The sequence below is a fragment of the Punica granatum genome, chromosome 6 (genome assembly GCF_007655135.1).
Source record: "Punica granatum isolate Tunisia-2019 chromosome 6, ASM765513v2, whole genome shotgun sequence".
Taxonomy (NCBI): domain Eukaryota; kingdom Viridiplantae; phylum Streptophyta; class Magnoliopsida; order Myrtales; family Lythraceae; genus Punica; species Punica granatum.
The window spans coordinates 3,887,019-3,905,953 of NC_045132.1; the positions used below are offsets into that span (position 1 = coordinate 3,887,019).

The 18,935-nt window shown below is 40.7% G+C and overlaps 3 protein-coding genes across 4 annotated transcripts; all 3 read left to right on the plus strand.

Annotated features, from left to right (window-relative positions):
* The first annotated feature begins 856 nt into the window (after positions 1–856).
* On the plus strand, positions 857–17,388 carry LOC116211545 (receptor-like protein 15). 2 transcript variants are annotated; one of them, XM_031545987.1, is made up of 4 exons: positions 857–1,241; positions 1,455–1,607; positions 1,717–1,848; positions 15,770–17,388. In XM_031545987.1, the coding sequence occupies exons 1-4, from the start codon at positions 878–880 to the stop codon at positions 17,359–17,361; spliced, it is 2,241 nt and encodes a 746-aa protein (XP_031401847.1). In that variant the 5' UTR covers positions 857–877; the 3' UTR covers positions 17,362–17,388. The 2 variants fall into 2 exon arrangements, with proteins under 2 accessions (XP_031401847.1, XP_031401846.1); XM_031545986.1 differs by lacking the exon at positions 15,770–17,388 and adding an exon at positions 1,951–4,650.
* On the plus strand, positions 7,079–8,043 carry LOC116211549 (probable acyl-activating enzyme 2). Its single transcript, XM_031545990.1, has 2 exons — positions 7,079–7,482; positions 7,764–8,043. Exons 1-2 carry the CDS (start codon positions 7,159–7,161, stop codon positions 7,824–7,826), a joined length of 387 nt encoding a protein of 128 aa, XP_031401850.1. The 5' UTR covers positions 7,079–7,158; the 3' UTR covers positions 7,827–8,043.
* LOC116211548 (putative receptor-like protein 8) lies at positions 17,357–17,976 on the plus strand. The gene has a single exon (XM_031545989.1). It carries the CDS (start codon positions 17,392–17,394, stop codon positions 17,938–17,940), a length of 549 nt encoding a protein of 182 aa, XP_031401849.1. The 5' UTR covers positions 17,357–17,391; the 3' UTR covers positions 17,941–17,976.
* Positions 17,977–18,935: the final 959 nt, after the last annotated feature.

Sequence of the window (18,935 nt, forward strand, 5' to 3'; positions counted from 1 at the left end):
AAAGGAGAAATATTCCACGGTGGTCTCATAGATATCTTAGAGATAAATATTCTATGATATATTCTTAGGGATATTTAGATTATATATCTGATGCTAGGGGTATAGGTCTTGTAATCAATAAATATGAGAAAAGTCTTGGAAGACAATTTAGATTGTTTTGAGAATCACGTGTAATCCTCTTGGAGTCTCTGGGGTTCATAGAGTAAGAGAGTTGTGAGAATCAAGAGGGTTGTTAAATTCTTTTCGGGTTGGGTCTTGTAAAGGAGGTTGGGAAAAGCGAGTATGATCTCTGTTGTAATCTCTTATTTTCGATATAGTGGATATTTCTGCTTTGTCAATGCATGTTTTCCTCGGGTTTTATCACGTATATTTGGTGTCATTTATTTTTTGAAGGCTCATTATTCTAATTTCATTTGGGTATCTTGTTACAACAAGTTAACTGACCGGTGGTAGTCGTTCCTTAAATAAGGTTTGGGGATTGCCTCCCTAGCTAGTTCTTTCTAGGGATTATTCCTCTTATTCATATATGTCAGGCGTAAAATTAAATAAAAATTAATTCTTCCATTATATTACAGTGTGCGCTTGACAAATAGTCAAGACCAAACTAATTAATTTTTTCTTGACGTACTGCAGACGTTGCTAATAAATTTCCTGAGCAAATGTTTTCCCGTTGAAAATTGTATTATCGCAGACCATTGTACCAATCCTAGCGAAAGAAACCAAAACTGATCCAGTGGTCCTTGCGGGGCTGTCATTTCATGGAAAGCAGAAAATCACCGCCGGGTGGGTAAGCAGCATGAATATAAATATATAAGGGCGAATGAACGAAGAAGAATGCGAAGGCAAGTGGGAGAGAGTTGCATATAATTCAGGCGTTATGGTTTCACATCAGTCATTTGCATTGGTAATGCAGCTAAGCGCTCAGTTGTTAATACTCTTAGGATTTTGTGGGAGTGGAGGCTTGTCAATAGCATGCTTCGAACCAGAGAGAATTGGGCTGATGAAGCTCAAAGCCGCCTTCAATCTCCCTAATGGGTCGGCACTTCCTTCGTGGCGTGATGATCAAGGTGATTGTTGCAGATGGGAAGGTGTCAGCTGCCACAACATCAGCATGCGAGTGACTAAGCTCCTGCTCAATCATACACGAGATTCTAGACTAGCCCCGTGGTCTCTTAAGGCCTCCTTTTTCCTCCCTTTCGAGGAACTTGAAGTACTTGACTTGGGCTTCAATCAGCTAACTGGTCTCTCTCTCTTTCTCTCTCAGTCATTGTTACTCTGCCCGCTCGAGCTAGTCTTTTTTTTTTTTTTCCTTTTTGGACGAGACCTCTCCAGCTAGTTTGCATTTGTGTATGTTTTCAAGTATACTTCTACTGAAAAATATGGTATATATATATCAATGGCTACTGCGGATTGTCATGAAGTTTCTTCTTTTCTTTACTTTCTTCCACTGGCAGCTTTTACGGAGACGTTGAGATTGAAGAGACTGCAAGTGTTAGATTTGCGTGCAAACGAACTAACAGAGGTCCCCTCCTTGCATGAGTTGCCATCCTTGAATGCACTGTACTTACAATTCAATTATCGCCCGAAGAACCTCTCCCGTCTTGAAGGTGCATACTGAGTACTGCACCAATTAATCTAGTACCAAAGCGAACCCCTTTAATTCTTTCATCCTCATAGTCAAGCTTCTAAGACTTTCTATATATATATATATAACAGGACTGAAGCTGGAGGCGGTAGATGTCTCGTTCAATCATTTGGCTGGAGATAGTCTTTCAGCAATTTGGAGCATGACATCCCTTAAAGCCTTGTCGATAGCTGGCAATCAATTGGGAGACTCAATATTTCAAGGTAACTTATCTGAAATTTATCCTATCTTAGCGTAGTTTTCCAAAATATTTCAGATTCTTGAGTTTATATCGCACTTAAGACTAGCAAAATCTATTTGGACAGGCTTGTGTCAGTTGAAAAGTCTTGAAGAGTTGGACGCTTCCTATAACGAGTTTGTAAGCAGCATTCCACCATGCATTCAGAACATGACCTCACTCTATGCACTCGATCTTCATCGTAACCATTTTGGAGGGAACATCCCTTCCTCCCTCTTCGCTAATCTCAAGTCACTACAATACATCTCTCTTTCCGGGAATGCTTTTGAAGGGTCGTTTTCTCTCGCTGCATTAACCAACAACTCCAGGCTTGAAGTATTTGATCTCGCCAACAATTACCATCGGTTGAATATCACAACAGAGGATCCTCTCTATGCTCCTTCGGCTCAGTTGAAGATCTTCTGTTTATCTGACTGTGCACTCAACGAACCTCGTGGTGTCATCCCTACCTTTCTACGAGACCAACATGAGCTAAGACTTCTTGATCTCAGCCATAACAACATGAGAGGAGCTTTTCCATCTTGGTTATTAGAGAACAACACAAAACTAGAGGCCTTAAAGCTTTCAAATAATGCCTTCTCCGGAAGTTTTAGTTTCAACTCCTCCACTGCAAGCAATGTTGACATCCAGTTGATAGATATGTCGTCAAATTTTATAGATGGAGAGTTTCCAGTTTCTATCGGTTCCACCTTTCCGAATTTAGCTTTCATCAACATGTCCAGAAATCTTATTCGTGGGGGAATCCCTTCTTCTCTGGGTGACATGAGGTTGTTGTCTTTGCTAGACTTGTCAAATAATGATTTCATCGGAGAGCTGCCAGAGTCTTTACTCTGCAAGTGTCAACGTCTCGAGGTTCTAAAGTTGTCGAAGAATGATTTGCGTGGTGAAGTACTTCCAAGAACGGCTAACTTGACAAAGTTACATACTCTGTCTTTGGACAACAATCAATTCACAGGAGTGATTTCTCCTGGGTTGCTTAACAGCCCCGGCTTACATACTCTGGACGTAGGCAGCAACTTTCTGTCAGGAACCATCCCTAATTGGATCGGAGACTTTGAAAGCTTGGAGAATCTTCTGTTGACGAATAATTCCCTGGAAGGTCCTTTGCCGTTGAGATTCTGCAAATTAAATCTAAAGTTCCTGTGCCTTGCTGCTAATGATTTTGGTCCCACGATACCTTCATGTGTAAATGTTTCTGTGCTATCACATTTAAGCTTGGAGAGCAATCATCTTAGAGGACCTTTTCCACAGTTTCTACATGACGCCTCATCGATAGTGACATTGAATCTCAGAAACAATGGATTGTCGGGAAAAATTCCTCCGTGGATTGGATCATTTTCAAAACTTCGGGCTCTTTTACTGAAGGGAAACAATTTTGAAGGTCTGATTCCTCACGAGTTGTGCCACATAAAGAATATGAGCATCATGGATCTATCAAATAATAGTCTTTCAGGACCCATTCCGTCTTGTTTGAATAAGCTGGATTTCGGAAACCTGAGAGTTCTCGGAACATTTAGTACGCTTTCTTTTTCGACAGCATCTCTCTCAATGATATATAAATTCAATTCGAAGGTTTCATTCTTCGTTGAAGGTGCTGTCGAAAATGCTTACACGGATGATAAGTTAGTAGAAGTGCAGTTCATCTCCAAGAGCAGGTTAGAATCTTACAGGGGAAATATCCTGGAATACATGTCTGGGCTAGATCTCTCGTGCAACAATTTGAGCGGTTCTATCCCACTAGAAGTTGGGTACATGATCGATCTTCTCATATTGAACCTTTCAAATAATCATCTCATGGGCCCGATTCCGAGCACATTCTCTGGATTGAAGCAAATAGAGAGTCTGGACCTTTCGTACAACAGGTTGACTGGAAAAATACCACCGCAGTTGACAGAGCTCTCCTTCTTATCGATCTTCACTGTGGCTCACAATAACCTATCGGGGCAAACACCTGAAAGGAAAAACCAATTCGCCACGTTTGATGAAAAGAGCTACGAAGGTAACATCTTCCTCTGCGGGCTGCCATTAGAGAGTTGCAACAGTTCAGAGCAGTCTCCGCTGACAACAACAATTCCAGATCAAAAGGAAGACTACTCCTTCAGAGAAGCCTTCGCATGGAGCTTTGCAGGATCATATGTCGTAGCATTCCTTGGAACTGTGGCGTTTCTCTTCATTAGCTCCCACTACAGAACAATCATGTTTAACTTTTTCTATAGGCAAATCAACTGTTTTTATTGATAGGTTTTTATCGATAGGCAGATCACACGTGATGGAGAAGAGCTTTCCTGTATGATGGTTTAATGTTCTAGGAAGTGGCTTTTCATATTACTATGTGTTTTTCAGCTTCCCTCCTTCTGATCAATAAGTGCATCACGAGACTCATTCAGCTGCTTCTCTTCATATTCGGAACCATTCACCCAGGCCTCCCTCATCCTTTGGGCTAGCCGATTGAGAATGAGCAACATCTGCACAAGAGAACTGGTGAGAGAGTCCATTCTCAGTTTATAAAGCACAATTCAATCTTTGCAATCCTATAGGTAAATTAACCTTAGGATTTTTTTATTTCTCTTGCACCAACTGTTCATTTGCACCAACTGTTCATAGCAGGGTGCAATATATTCTCCGCAAGTACAATAACGCCCTGATGTCGGTGGGGACCTTTTGACGATTGAAAGTATGGACATGTTTTTCTTCTTGTTGTTGCTGCTGCTGCCGTTGTTGTTAGTGTATGTACAACTCTTTGAATGCCGAGAAAGTCCATTCTTGGAAATGGATTATATTCGGGCCATGGGCATTTTCGTTTTTCTATGTGAGTTTTGGCAAATAGCATACTGAGGTTCTTTGAACAGAGGATAAATTGGATGTGTGATCCATCCATCTTGCTATATCTGCTCTTTTTTCTTTTTTCTTTTCCCCTTTATTTTTTACTATAAGGAAGAGGCTTGTAGAGCTACAAAGTATGAAAAGCAAAATAGAGAAACACCAAAGTTCTATTAACGAGAATCGAACTCGGGAGCTATCGGTACCAAGACTTGCCACCTCTGCTCTTCTTAATTAACCTTCAAGCACTTGTACTCTTTTAATTTTTTATTTGTCCAAGCCCTGGTTGGTGGCAATGGTATACCGAACCATACAGGTCACACACCTTTTGTCAACTTTTATTTAGGAGAACACACTGGTCACACACCCATTGTCGACTTTTATTTAGGTGAACACGCTACGATATGCCCTATATCAACTAAAAGTAGGTATAACCCCGTGCATTACATGGATTTATAAAATTTTTTATTTATTAGACATGGGCCATATGTCTCACGGAAAAAAAATATTAATTTATTGAAAATTTTCTAAGTTATGAATTTTTTTTCAATTTAAAATTTATTCGACTGACTTTTCTTCATAATGTTTATATAATAAACAACGATCATAATTAGATGATCGTGGCATTACGTAGTTTAAACATCAAGTCATCTTGTTTATCCATGACTTTTTTTTTTATCTTTCAGGAATATATTTAATTTATAACGTGAATTGGATAAATTTCTTTTTTCTTTAGAAACCTTTTAATGCTTATTCTTGATTTTCGATATAATAATTTAATGTAATTATGCAATAAAAATAAAACAATAGAGAAAGTTAGAGAATTTAGACAGTTGAGATTTTCTTAATTACAGGATGAATGCTATGAAGATTTGCACTTCTTAGAAACACTAGTGAAAATGCATTTGTGTTGCACTTGATGTCAATTAAGCATGTAGCTAAATTAATACTACTTCTTTTTACTATTTTGTCTTTAAATTTCTCTTAAGTAATTAAATTTTGAATTTTGTTGGTTTTGAAAATTTATTTTGAATTTGTGTATCGAACTTTAATTTTAAAATTCCTCGCATTTTGAAAATTATTCAGAGTTATACAAATTTTTATTTTTAGTTTATTTCACTATTCTTTATAGTTTATTTTTCTAAATTTTATTTTATTTTTTCTTAAATTTTATAAATTTTTCTTTTTCTTGGATTTTATGCAATTTATTTTGTTTTTAATATTTTTGATTTGTGCCGACGTCATCTAAGGGAGCAATTGAAGAGATGCATCATCAAGAACTAACGGCTTTTGATATTTCACCAAGAGCTGAGGCTCTCGAATAAAGGCCTATGGATTTCACTTTTCTGTTTTAATATATTATATATTGATATATTGATATTGATGGACGCACGCCATGATCGTTTGAAACTTTAAATCGTACTGATTATACGATCTAATAATCCCGTGAGCGATCATGCTCTCATCGTATAGATTTCCGATCATTTGACCAGTATCGAAATAGGACGCTTGAGCAAAGATAGCAGGGTGTTACGATCTTACCATCCTACGAGCGATCCTACAGCCTTGTTGGCCAAAGCCAGAGTCGTGGATGTTGATGTGAGTTGACACTGTCCACTAGTAATTTCTGGCCATATTATATTATATCTTTTTTATATTATTACTGGTATATTATCATATCTTTCTTTGTTCATGTCAAGGTTGATTCAAATTTTGATTAATGAATCTCAAATTTGAATTCGAATTCGAATAGTGTTGAGAGGATTTGTCTGATTTGTTGAATGGTGCCACTGCCATGTTGAAGACCACTCGCACGCAGGGGCGGAGCCGGAATTTCCATTCAGGTGGGACAAACTCATACTTTTGTGACAAAATTTAAAAAATTCAAAATTCAGGGGGGGTTAAAATACTAATTTTACATCAAAAAAATTCATACTTTTGAAATAAAATTGAAAGAATTCAAAATTCAAAGGGGCAATTGCCCCCTGCCAATACATTGGCTCCGTCCCTGCTCACACGGGATATATGATGGACATACCTATAACATATATTTACAGGGATTCATACGGGCCGCTAAGATGACCCGAGTGATGTAGATAACGTCCTTCGCAATAAACAAAAATGGCAAAGATAGCCCTCCTTACCACTTATCAATCAAGAAAAAGGAAAATAACTAATAAATAACTAAAATCAAGAGGCGGCCATATAAAAATAATGGTCTAGTCAGAAGAATATAATTTCAATTTACAAACTTGAGGAATCTGATGTGGATTTACCCAAAAATATAATAAATAACTAAGACCCACTTCATGTTCGTCGAGTTTGTAAATTGAAATTATTTCTTCTAACTAGACCACTACTTTTATAAATTCGCCTCTTGGACTTTGCTCCTCCCAAATCTCAGGCTTTCTTATCCGAATTTCGAAGAAATTTCTCTGTAAAGTTGGGACCCCCCATGAACAGGTTCCTCTTCAAGAACTCTCGAGCTCTCCTCTCTTCCCAATTCACCCGATATAGCCTCTGCGTCGAATCGGACCGATGGGCTGCGAGGGGTTGGCCAGAGCCGGAGTCGTGGAAGTCGATGGAGGGTCTCATCTGGTGCTCGGCCAACCACGCACCGCTGTCTCCGATCAGCTTCTTGAAGAGGTCGGCTAAGGTCCATAGGGACAGGACATCTCCGGTCTATGGTCCGGTGGAGTACACGTGGGGTGAGACTCATGCGCGGTGCGTGCGCTTGGCTTCCGCCCTGGCACAGCTCGGGATTTCCCGTGGGGATGTGGTGAGTGAGTAGAATTCTCCCTCCAATCCATGCCTGGGTGATTCTGTTGATTGATGTTGTTTGTGGTCTCTGGTTAGGGCCAAATTGATACACTTGCAACAACAGTGGGACCAATTTGAGTTTACTTACATGCCATTTTGAGACTTGTTTCAAACTACACAAGGAACCCATGAGAATGCTTTGTCTGGAAATTGATCAGATTAGTTCAAATTTAGTTGCATTATTTCTTTCCCCTCCCCCTCTATTCTGCTTTCTCGTTTACGGCTTTGTTTTAATCACAGGTGGCCACTTTAGCCCCGAACGTGCCTGCCATGTACGAGCTGCATTTCGCGGTGCCGATGTGACGTAGCGGAACCTAAATTGCGATCTGTTGATTCGCGTATGAATACCAGACAACAACCTTCTATCACCTGTTGATTCTACGAATACTAGGAATAAGTATCAAACTTGAAAACAAATTCGAGATTGGAAGAAAGAGCACGGTAGCTCTACAACTTTATTGATAAATTCGAAATTCAACTCCCTCAACCATAGGGTTGTACAAAGTTTAAATAGGTCTTAAAAATGCTTAAATTGCACAAAAAATATAAACTTTCCTAAAATTGTAAAAACGTTCTAAATAACATAATTGCCTGTTTGAGACCCTAAACGATGGAATTTGCCTTAAATATAAAAAAATCACAGCAAAGCGGTGAGTTTTGATTCAGAGGCCGTTTCCTTCGAAATAGGGTTATCAAAACCTGTTTTTCTCCAGGTAACGACTTGCCGTCTCTTCTACCGCATCATTCTCCCCTAGGTGGAGAGAATTCACCCTCGAATTGTTCTCGTCCGAGCTGTCACCCGTGTAAGGAATCAAGTGCTTCACATTAAACACATCAGCAGTATGAATGTGGCTATGAAGCTTAAGCCGATATGCATTCGAATTGATCTTCTCTATAACCTTTACCGGCCCAATCTTCCTTGCTGAAAGCTTGTTGTACTCCCCAGCTGGATATCGATCCTTAGTAAGAATTGCCCACACATAATCACCCACTTCAAATTTCACCGAACGACGCTTCTTATCCGCAGCTTGCTTATACTTGGCATTAGTTGCTGTCAAATGTTCAAACACTGCTTGATGAATCTCTCGCAAGCTATCCACAAAATCTGCTACCTTACCATGAACTTTAGATTTGTTAGGTAAAGGAATTAAACCCAAAGGACCCTCGGGAATAGCAGCATACACAACTTGGAAAGGGCTAAAACTCGTGCTATGATTGACTGCATGATTATGGGCAAACTCAGCTTGGCACAACTTGAGATCCCAACTCTTCACATGCTCCCCCACCAGACTTTGCAGCAAGTTACCCAACAACCAATTCACGACCTCAGTTTGCCCATTGGTTTGGGGATGATAAGCACTACTGAATTGCAGCTGTGTATCCACCATCTTCCATAAGCTACGCCAAAAGTGGCTAAGGAATCGGGTATCCCGATCAGAAACAATGGACTTTGGTAATCCATGAATACACCTCACGAAAGTACAGTTGAGGCACTCGAATAGCATCTGTCGTTTTCCTACAAGGAATAAAATGCACCATCTTAGAGAATCGATCAATAACAACATAGATGGAATCATTACCACGCTGTGTTCGCGATAGACCAAGCACAAAATCCATGCTGACATCCTCCCAAGGTCGCGATGGAACCGGTAATAGCATATATAACCCGGCATTGGTAGCTGTCCCTTTGGACACGTTGCAGACCCGACACCTCTGCACGTACTTTTCCACCTCCTTGCGAATGGTCGGCCAAAAATACGAGCCTTGCACTAGCTGTAACGTCCGATCTCACCCAACATGCCCTTCTCCATGCAGCTCCTTAATTATTTGCAAACAGAGGCTGCAATCTGGAATACACAACTGGTTGCTCTTGAACAGAAACCCATCATGCAGCAAAAATTTTGACTTCTCCCCAGCATGAACTTTCCCCAAAACATTAGAGAAATATGGATCAGTCTCAAGCAAATCACAAAAACAGTCAAACCCAGGTACCTCAATACGCAGATTAACAAATAGATTGTTCTTGCGGCTCAACGCATCAACCACCCGATTCGTCACCCTTTACTTGTGTTTCACCACGAAGGTAAAACGCTGCAAATAAGAAATCCACGAGGCATGTCGTGGGGACACCTTATCTTGGTGGTGAAGGTGTTTTAATGCCTCATGATCAGTATAAAACACGAACTCTCGATGAAACAAATAATGCCGCCAATTTTTGACTGCTTGTACCACCGCATAGAACTCCACATCATAGGTGTTGTGCTTTAACTTAGCCCCAGATAGCTTTTCACTGAAATATGCAACATGCCTATTGTTCTGGCTCAAAACTGCACCAATGTCCACTTTAGAAGCATCACAATGTAACTCAAAGAGCTGAACAAAATCAGGCAAGACTAATATTGGGGCAATCGTAAGATGCATCTTGATAAGCTGAAATGCCTTCTCCACTTTTTCCGTCCACGCAAACTTTTCACTCTTCATGCAATCTGTTAAAGACGCCATAATTGTATTGAAGTGAGGGATGAAACGCCTATAAAAGGATGCAAGTCCATGGAAGCTGCGAACTTCAGTAAGTGTCCTCGGTTGCGGCCATTGCCTCACCACTTCGATCTTGGACTCATCTACCTTCAGTCCTTCCCTAGAGACCACATACCCAAGGAATAAAACCTTCGATGCCATGAATACACACTTCTTCACGGCAGCATAGAATTTCTCCCTGCGAAGCACGCACAAAACTGCCCGCAAGTGCTGGAGATGCTCTGTTTGGTTAGCACTATAAATCAGAATATCATCGAAATAAAAAACAACGCACTTGTCAATGAATGGTCGCAAGGCCTGATTCATCACACACATAAAGGTGCTCGGTGCGTTAGACAGCCCAAAAGACATCACCATTCACTCATACAATCCCTCATGTGTTTTGAAAGCTGTTTTCCACTCGTCGCCGGGCCTTATGCGAATCTGATGGTATCCACTCTTCAAATCCAGCTTCGTAAACACTGTTGCACCGCTGACCTGATCAAGCAAATCATCCAATCGAGGAATTAGAAATCTATATCGCACCGTAATTCTATTAATGACTCGACTATCCACACACATGCGCCACGAGCCATCCTTCTTGGGCATAAGCAAGGCTGGAACTGTACAGGGACTCAAGCTTTCACGGATATGTCCCCTGGCCAGCAACTCCTCAACCTGCCTCCGCAACTTCTCATGTTCCCCAGGACTCATTCTGTAGTGGGGTCTATTTGACAGTGTCGCTCCTGGCTCCAAGTCAATTCGGTGTTGAATATCCCGCAAGGGTAGCAAGCTATCGGGAAGCTCATCAGGAAAGACATCCATATACTTAACCGCTACAGGTGCGGCTACAGTTGGAATTGTCGCCTCACCGGCCACTTTTTTTCCGATTAGCACATAAATTGACTGCGATTCGTCCACCTCTTCTTCGAACCTCGCCAATGACAAAAGCTTCGTTTCTCCACCCATAGAGGTTGGTTTCTCCATCTCTCTATTGGGCACTAACACAATCTTCACATTTTCAAACATAAAACTGTATGAGTTAGTCCGCCCCTCATGAATCACTCGACGGTCATACTCCCACGGCCTACCCAACAGTAAATGACATGCATCCATTGCCACCACATCACACCACACAACATCTTTATGTTTCAGGCCAATGGAAAAAGAAACCAATGCACGTTCTGATACATTAACCTCGCCTCTCTTTTTCAACCAAGCCAGTTTATAAGGCTTAGGATGTTTCTCTGTCTTGAGGCCCAATTTCTTCACTACCTCCGCAGAGACAATATTCTCGCAGCTGCCAGCGTCGATAACAAAACGACACACCTTACCAAGAACAGTGCACGTGGACTGAAAAATATTATGCCTTAGCCAATTGTCGTCTGCAATCTTAGGCGTCAAGCATGAACGCCCAACAACCAGTGCCGTTCCTGTGTCTCCAGTCATGACTTCTTTTTTGACGACCTCCTCACTATCAAACTCAGGATATTCGACTTCCTCCACATCCTCATCTTCGCCCTCCTTCGTGTCAACGAAGAATGTCTTTTTGCCAGCGGTCTTCCGGCACTCAGACTGCCTGTGACCAACCTCGCCACATCCAAAGCACTTCATCCCAGCACCTGTTGGTCTATTTGGCTGGTTTGTGTTAGTAGTATTTCTGTTGGCTCCTCCTCCAGGGCGGTTCACCTCGCTACTGCCACCACCACTACCACCAGGACGACTCGCACCACTACTGCTTCCTATACTGGAGGAATTCTCGAAATTACTATTGTGTCGGGACTGTTTTTCAACTTGTAGAGCCCTTTTATGTGCTGCTGAGACACTGGATCGATCAAACATATTAACAGTATCTTGAATCTGCACCCGCAATCCTCTGATATACCTCACCACTAATTGATCTTCAATTTTGTGTACCTCATTCTGGACTTTAAGTTGGAAAAACTCGGTGGTATATTCATTTACCGTTCGAGTTCCTTGCCGTAAATTCTGCAATTGCTGATACATTAATCTCTAAAAATTATATGGCAGAAAACTGGCTCGCAAGTGTTTCTTCATCTTCTCCCACGTCACAACTTTTGACTTGCCCAATTTGCTTCTGGTCAATTTGAGCTGCTGCCACCAAGTCGTGGCTCTGTCTCGCAACCTAATTGCTACCAAAGGTACACGTTTGTCTTCGAGCACTCCTTTAAATTCCAAAATCAAGAAACTCCTCAGATTTGAGGCTGCCATGAAATTCTGGAATTTCAGTCCGCATCCCCAACTCCCAACGCCTCCTGTCTTCCTCGAATGGTCGCCTCCTGTCATGCTCGACAGCGCCCCTTTGCTGTCTTCGTGGAATATCAGCAAAATAGTTCTCTCCTTCCGACTCCTCTTCGGTTTCCTCTCGATCAGGGTCAGAATTCGGATTAGGGTTTCTCCGATTTTAGTTCTCCACAAGTGCAGCCATCTGCTGTGTGAACTGCTCCATCATACGATCCATTCTCTGTTCTAGTTGTCACAGGTTGTCACGCTCAAGAACATCGTCCACACGATCCCTTCTCCTGGGCGGCTTGGCTGTTCCAGATCAAATCGTAGTCTCTGATACCAACTGATGCAGCGGAACCTAAATTGCGATCTGTTGATTCGCGCACGAATACCAGACAACAACCTTCCATCACCTGTTAATTCTACGAATATCAGGAATAGGCATCAAACTCAAAAACAAATCCAAAATTGGAAGAAAGAGCACAGTAGCTCCACAACTTTATTGATAAATTCGAAATTCAACTCCCTCAACCCTAGGGTTGTACAAAGCTTAAATAGGTCTTAAAAACGCTTAAATTGCACAAAAAATATAAAATTTCCTAAAATTGTAAAAATGTCCTAAATAACATAAATTGCCTGTTTGATGCCATAAATGATGAAATTTGCCTTAAATATAGAAAAATCATGGCGAAGCGGTGAGTTTTGCTCCGGATGCCGTTTCCTTCGAAATAGAGTCGTCAAAACCTGTTTTTCTCCAGGTACCGACTTGCCGCCTCTTCTACCGCGTCACGATGGCTGGCGCGGTTCTCTGCACGCTAAATGCCTGCCATGACCCTGCAATGGTCTCAGTCCTATTGAGACATTCAGGGGTGAAGCTCATCTTTGTGGACTATGAGTTGTATGAGATTGCCCCAAGGGCCCTTGACCTCATTGGAAAGATTTCAAATTGATCAGCCTCGGACATGATTTTTACACTGCAAAGTTTGATAATTCAGAAGATAGGGAGTACGTACTTCGGGAAGGTCCCCGGATAATCCTCGGCCATTACCTTTCGATGAGGGCATGGGTCCCTGATTTCGTCCCCTCCAAGGCTACAATCGATAGGGCGGCAGTGTGGGTGAGGATTCATGAATTCCCTGCGGAGTAATATACTGAGGAATGTCTTTTGGGAGCTAGGGAATATCATTGGTAAAACAGTTAAAATTGATTACATTACTGAGGCTCATGAGAAAGGGAATTTTACCATATCCTTCACGATTCTTACACGTGCATATCCTGCACTAGTCACCCAGTAATCAACATCGATATTGCGTCCAAATAGAAACGACGGATGATCCAAAACTCACGACGTATGCTATAAGATCAACAGACGGCATCCAATCTATATGCCGCAGAGCAGATTCTTGCAACCCTTCAAATCTATCATTCCTCAGTTAACCATATACGTGTCAAATTCGAACGGGTAAATGAGACAAGACCGCGTTTTTCGGAAATGGATCAACTGTTGCCCGTGAAAATCCAGTAACGGTCAACAGACAGTGAAGTCCTTTTCTCCTTAGAAATTTCAAACTGGACACCTGGAGGACGTCTTTTCCCCGCGTACATGTAGACCATGTGAAATATTGTTACTATCAACATCAGGTTTTTAATAAAAGTAACCTTTATCTTTCGTTAAATTTTAAGGAAAGCAATGTTATTATCATCTCCTCTTTTCCTTCGTCTTCCCATCAGGAAAACTTTACCTTTTAACGGATTGACTTAGTTTGACTAAATTAATCGATGCTCAATTGACTTTCGGATATCAGGGTTTCACACCGAAAAAATATCAACATATATATATTGACTAAATTATTATTAAATGCAATAATATTATTCTAAACATTATTATTGTTAATAGGATATTGATACAATAGATAAAAAGATAGAGATTATGATAATTCCTATTTGAAAATGATTAATTCAACATATGTACAACTCGACCACCGCTTAGTTATACAAATTTTTGTATTATGGTCATCATATATATATATATATATATATGTATATAAGAACTTTTAAATATATCCATAATAATCTACCCAAAAAATCCATAATAAATAATATTATTTACTCGTAATATAATGCTGTATATATACATCGGAATTAGCTAATTGCTTTTTTCTTTTTCCCTGGCCGTTCAATCAATTGCTTGAGGTAAAAGTAACATTATCTATCTACCCATAAAAAAAATACATCATACAAAACTGATCCAGTGGTCCTTGCGGGGCTGTCATTTCATGGAAAGTGGAAAATCACCGCCTGCTGAGTAAGCAGCATGAATATAAATATATAAGTGCGAATGAATGAAGAAGAATGAGAAGGCAAGTGGGAGAGAGTTGCATATCATTCAGGCGATATGGTTTCCCATAAGTCAGTTGCATTGGTAATGCAGCTAAGCGCTTTGTTGTCAGTACTTTTAGGATTTTGTGGGAGTGGAAGGTTGTCAATAGCATGATTGGAACCAGAGAGGATCGGACGGATGAAGCTCAAAGCCGCCTTCAATCTCCCTAATGGGTTGGAACTTCCTTTGTGGCTTGACGATCAAGGTGATTGTTGCAGATGGGAAGGTGCCAGGTGCCACAACATCAGCATGCGAGTGACTAAGCTCCTGCTCAATGATACACGAGATTCCCGCCTAGGCCCATGGTCTCTTAATTCCTCCTTGTTCCTCCCATTCGAGGAACTTGAAGTACTTGACTTGGGCTTCAATCAGCTAACTGGTCTCTCTCTCTCTCTCTCTCTCTCTCAAGTCATTGTTACTCTGCCCGCTCGAGCTAGTCTCTTTTTCTTTTTTTCCCCCTTTTTGGAAGACCGCTACAGCTAGTTTGCATTTGTGTATGTTTTCAAGTATACTTCTACTGGAAAATATGGTATATATATATCAATGGCTACTGCGGCTTGTCATGAAGTTTCTTCTTTTTCTTTACTTTCTTCCTCTGGCAGTGTTAATGGAGACTTTGAGATCGAAGAGATTACAAGTGTTAGATTTGCGTACGAACGAACTAACAGAGGTTCCCTCCTTGCATGAGTTGCCATCCTTGAATGCACTGTACTTACAATTCAATTATCGCCGGAAGAACCTCTCCCGTCTTGAAGGTGCATACTGAGTACTGCACCAATTAATCTAGTACCAAAGCCAACCCCTTTAATTCTTTCATCCTTACAGTCAAGCTTCTAAGACTTTCAATATATATATATATATATAACAGGACTGAAGCTGGAGGCGGTAGATGTCTCGTTCAATCATTGGGCTGGAGATAGTCTTTCAGCAATTTGGAGCATGGCATCCCTTAAAGCCTAGTCGATAGCTGGCAATCAATTGGGAGACTCAATATTTCAAGGTAACTTATCTGAAAGTTATCCTATCTTAGCGTAGTTTTCCAAAATATTTCAGATTCTTGAGTTAACATCGGACCAATGACTAGCAAAATCTATTTGGACAGGCTTGTGTCAGTTGAAGGGTCTTGAAGAGTTGGATGCTTCCTATAATGAGTTTGTAAGCAGCATTCCACCATGCATTCAGAACATGACCTCACTGTATGCACTCCATCTTCATCGTAACCATTTTGGAGGGAACATCCCTTCTTCCCTCTTCGCTAATCTCGAGTCACTGCGATATATCTCTCTTTCTGGGAAAGCTTTTGAAGGGTCATTTTCTCTCGCTGCATTAACCAACAACTCTAGGCTTGAAGTATTTGATCCTGCCAACAATTACCATCATTTGAATATCACGACAGAGGATCCTCTCCATGCTCCTTCGGCTCAGTTAAAGATCTTGCGTTTATCTGACTGTACACTCAACGAACCTCGTGGTGTCATCCCTACCTTTCTACGAGACCAACACGAGCTAAGACTTCTTGATCTCAGCCATAACAACATGAGCGGAGCTTTTCCATCTTGGTTATTAGAGAACAACACAAAACTAGAGGCCTTAAAGCTTTCAAATAATGCCTTCTCCAGAAGTTTTAGTTTCAACTCCTCCACTGCAAGCAATGTTGACATACAGTTGATTGATGTGTCATCAAATTTTATAGATGGAGAACTTCCTGTTTCTATCGGTTCCTCCTTTCCAAATTCAGCTTTCATCAACATGTCCAGAAATGTTATTCGTGGGGGAATCCCTTCTTCTCTGGGCGACATGAGGTTGTTGACTTTGCTAGACTTGTCAGATAATGATTTCATCGGAGAGCTGCCGGAGTCATTTCTCCGAAAGGGTCAACATCTCGAGGTTCTAAAGTTGTCGGAGAATAATTTGAGTGGCGAAATACTTCCAAGGACGGCCAACTTGACAAAGTTACATGCTCTATCTTTGGACAGCAATAAATTCACCGGAGCGATTTCTCCCGGGTTGCTTAACAGCCCCGGCTTACATTTTCTGGACGTAAGCAGCAACTTTCTGTCAGGGACAGTTCCTAGTTGGATCGGAGACTTTGAAAGCTTGGAGAATCTTATCTTGTCGTATAATTCCCTGGAAGGTCCTTCGCCTTTGAGCTTTTGCAAATTGAATCTTAAGCTCTTGTGCCTTGCAGCTAACGGTTTTGGTCCCACGATACCTTCATGTGCAAATGTTTCAATGCTATTACATTTAAGCTTGGGGATCAATCACCTTCCAGGACCTTTTCCGCAGTTTCTAAGTGATGCTTCATCAATAGTGACATTGGATCTCAGAAACAACGAATATTCAGGAAAAATCCCAAAGTGGATTGGTTCATTTCCAAACCTTCAGGCTCTTTTATTGAAAGAAAACAACTTCGAAGGTCTGATCCCTCACGAGTTGTGCCAGTTAAAGAATATGAGCATCATGGATCTATCAAATAATAGTCTCTCAGGACCCATTCCGTCTTGTTTGAGTACTCTGGATTTCGGAAACCTGAGAGTGCTTGGAGCATTTCGTACACTCTCTATTTCTAATGCATCTGCCTCTATGATCTATAAGTTCAATTCGAAGGTTTCATTCTTTGTTGAAAATGCTGTAGTAACTGCCTACACGGATGATCAATTAGTAGAAGTGAAGTTCATCTCCAAGAGCAGGTAAGATTCTTAGAGGGGAAGCATCCTGGAGTACATGTCTGGGCTAGATCTCTCGTGCAACAATTTGAGCGGTTCTATCCCACCAGAAATTGGGTACATGATCAATCTTCTCATATTGAACCTTTCAAATAATCATCTCCTGGGCCCGATTCCAAGCACATTCTCTGGATTGAAACAAATAGAGAGTCTCGACCTTTCATACAATGGGTTGACTGGAAAAATACCACCGCAGTTGACAGAGCTCTCCTTCTTATCGATCTTCACTGTGGCTCACAATAACCTATCGGGGCAAACGCCTGAAAGGAAAAACCAATTCGCCACGTTTGATGAAAAGAGCTATGAAGGTAACATCTTCCTCTGCGGGCTGCCATTAGAGAGTTGCAACACTTCAGGGCAGTCTCCGCTGACACCAACAATTCCAGATCAAAAGGAAGACTACTCCTTCAAAGAAGCCTTCGCATGGAGCTTTGCGGGATCATATGTCGTCGCATTCCTTGGAACTGTGGCGTTTCTCTTCATTAGCTCCCACTACAGAACAATCATGTTTAACTTTTTCTATAGGCAAATCATCTGTTTTTATTGATAGGCAGATCACACGTGATGGAGAAGAGCTTTCTTGTATGATGTTTTAGAGTGCGTTTGGATTTAGAGTTGAGTTGAGTTTTAGTTTTAATTGATTTCTAATGATTGTATTGTTGAATTATGAGAAAAAGTTTGAAAAAGTAATGAATAGTTGAGAGAAAGTAATGATTAAATAATGATTGTGTTGTTGAATTGTGAAAAAGTAATGAATAGTTGAGAGAATTTAATATTAAAAATTGAATTGAATGATTAAAAAATAAAAAAATGTAATGATTGTGTTGTTGAATTGAAAATAAGTGGAATTGAGATGAGTTGAGTTGTGTTGTTTTAGGAAGTGACTTTTTGTATTACTATGTTTTTTTCAGATTCTCTCCTGATCAATAAGTGCAACACGAGACTCATTCAGCTGCTTCTTTTCATATTCGGGACCATTCACCCGGGCCTCCCTCATCCTTTGGGCTAGCTGATTGAGAATGAGCAACATCTGCACAAGAGAACTGATGAGAGAGTCCATTCCCCGTTTATAAAGCACAATTCAATCTTTGCAATCCTATAGGTAAATTAACCTTAGGATTTTTTTTATTTCTCTTGCACCAACTGTTCATAGCAAGCTGCAATATATTTCTCTGCAAGTACAATGATGCCCTGATGTCGGTGGGGACCTTTTGACGATTTAAAGTATGGACATGTTTTTCTTGTTCTTCTTGTTGTTGTTGTTAGTGTATGTACAGCCCTTTGAATGCCGAGAAAGTCCGCTCTTGGAAATGGATTATATTCGGGCCATGGGCATTTTCGTTTTATTTAGGAGAACACACAGGTTACACACCCATTGACCACTTTTATTTAGGTGAACATGCTACGATATGCCCTATATCGACTAAAACTAGGTACCACCCCATGCATTACGTGGGTTTTTTTTTAAATATTTATTTATTAGACATGACCACATGTCTCACGGAAACAATATTAATTTATTGAAAATTTTTTAAGTTATGA

Bases quoted from the DNA above. Each gene is read 5' to 3' on its own strand.
- LOC116211545 (XM_031545986.1), top strand. From the start codon at position 878: ATGGTTTCACATCAGTCATTTGCATTGGTAATGCAGCTAAGCGCTCAG. The intron at 1,242-1,454 runs GTCTCTCTCTCT...TTCCACTGGCAG, and splicing joins GGGCTTCAATCAGCTAACTG to CTTTTACGGAGACGTTGAGA. The intron at 1,849-1,950 runs GTAACTTATCTG...CTATTTGGACAG, and splicing joins GGGAGACTCAATATTTCAAG to GCTTGTGTCAGTTGAAAAGT.
- LOC116211549 (XM_031545990.1), top strand. From the start codon at position 7,159: ATGAACAGGTTCCTCTTCAAGAACTCTCGAGCTCTCCTCTCTTCCCAA. The intron at 7,483-7,763 runs GTGAGTGAGTAG...TTTTAATCACAG, and splicing joins GGATTTCCCGTGGGGATGTG to GTGGCCACTTTAGCCCCGAA.
- LOC116211548 (XM_031545989.1), top strand. From the start codon at position 17,392: ATGTCTGGGCTAGATCTCTCGTGCAACAATTTGAGCGGTTCTATCCCA.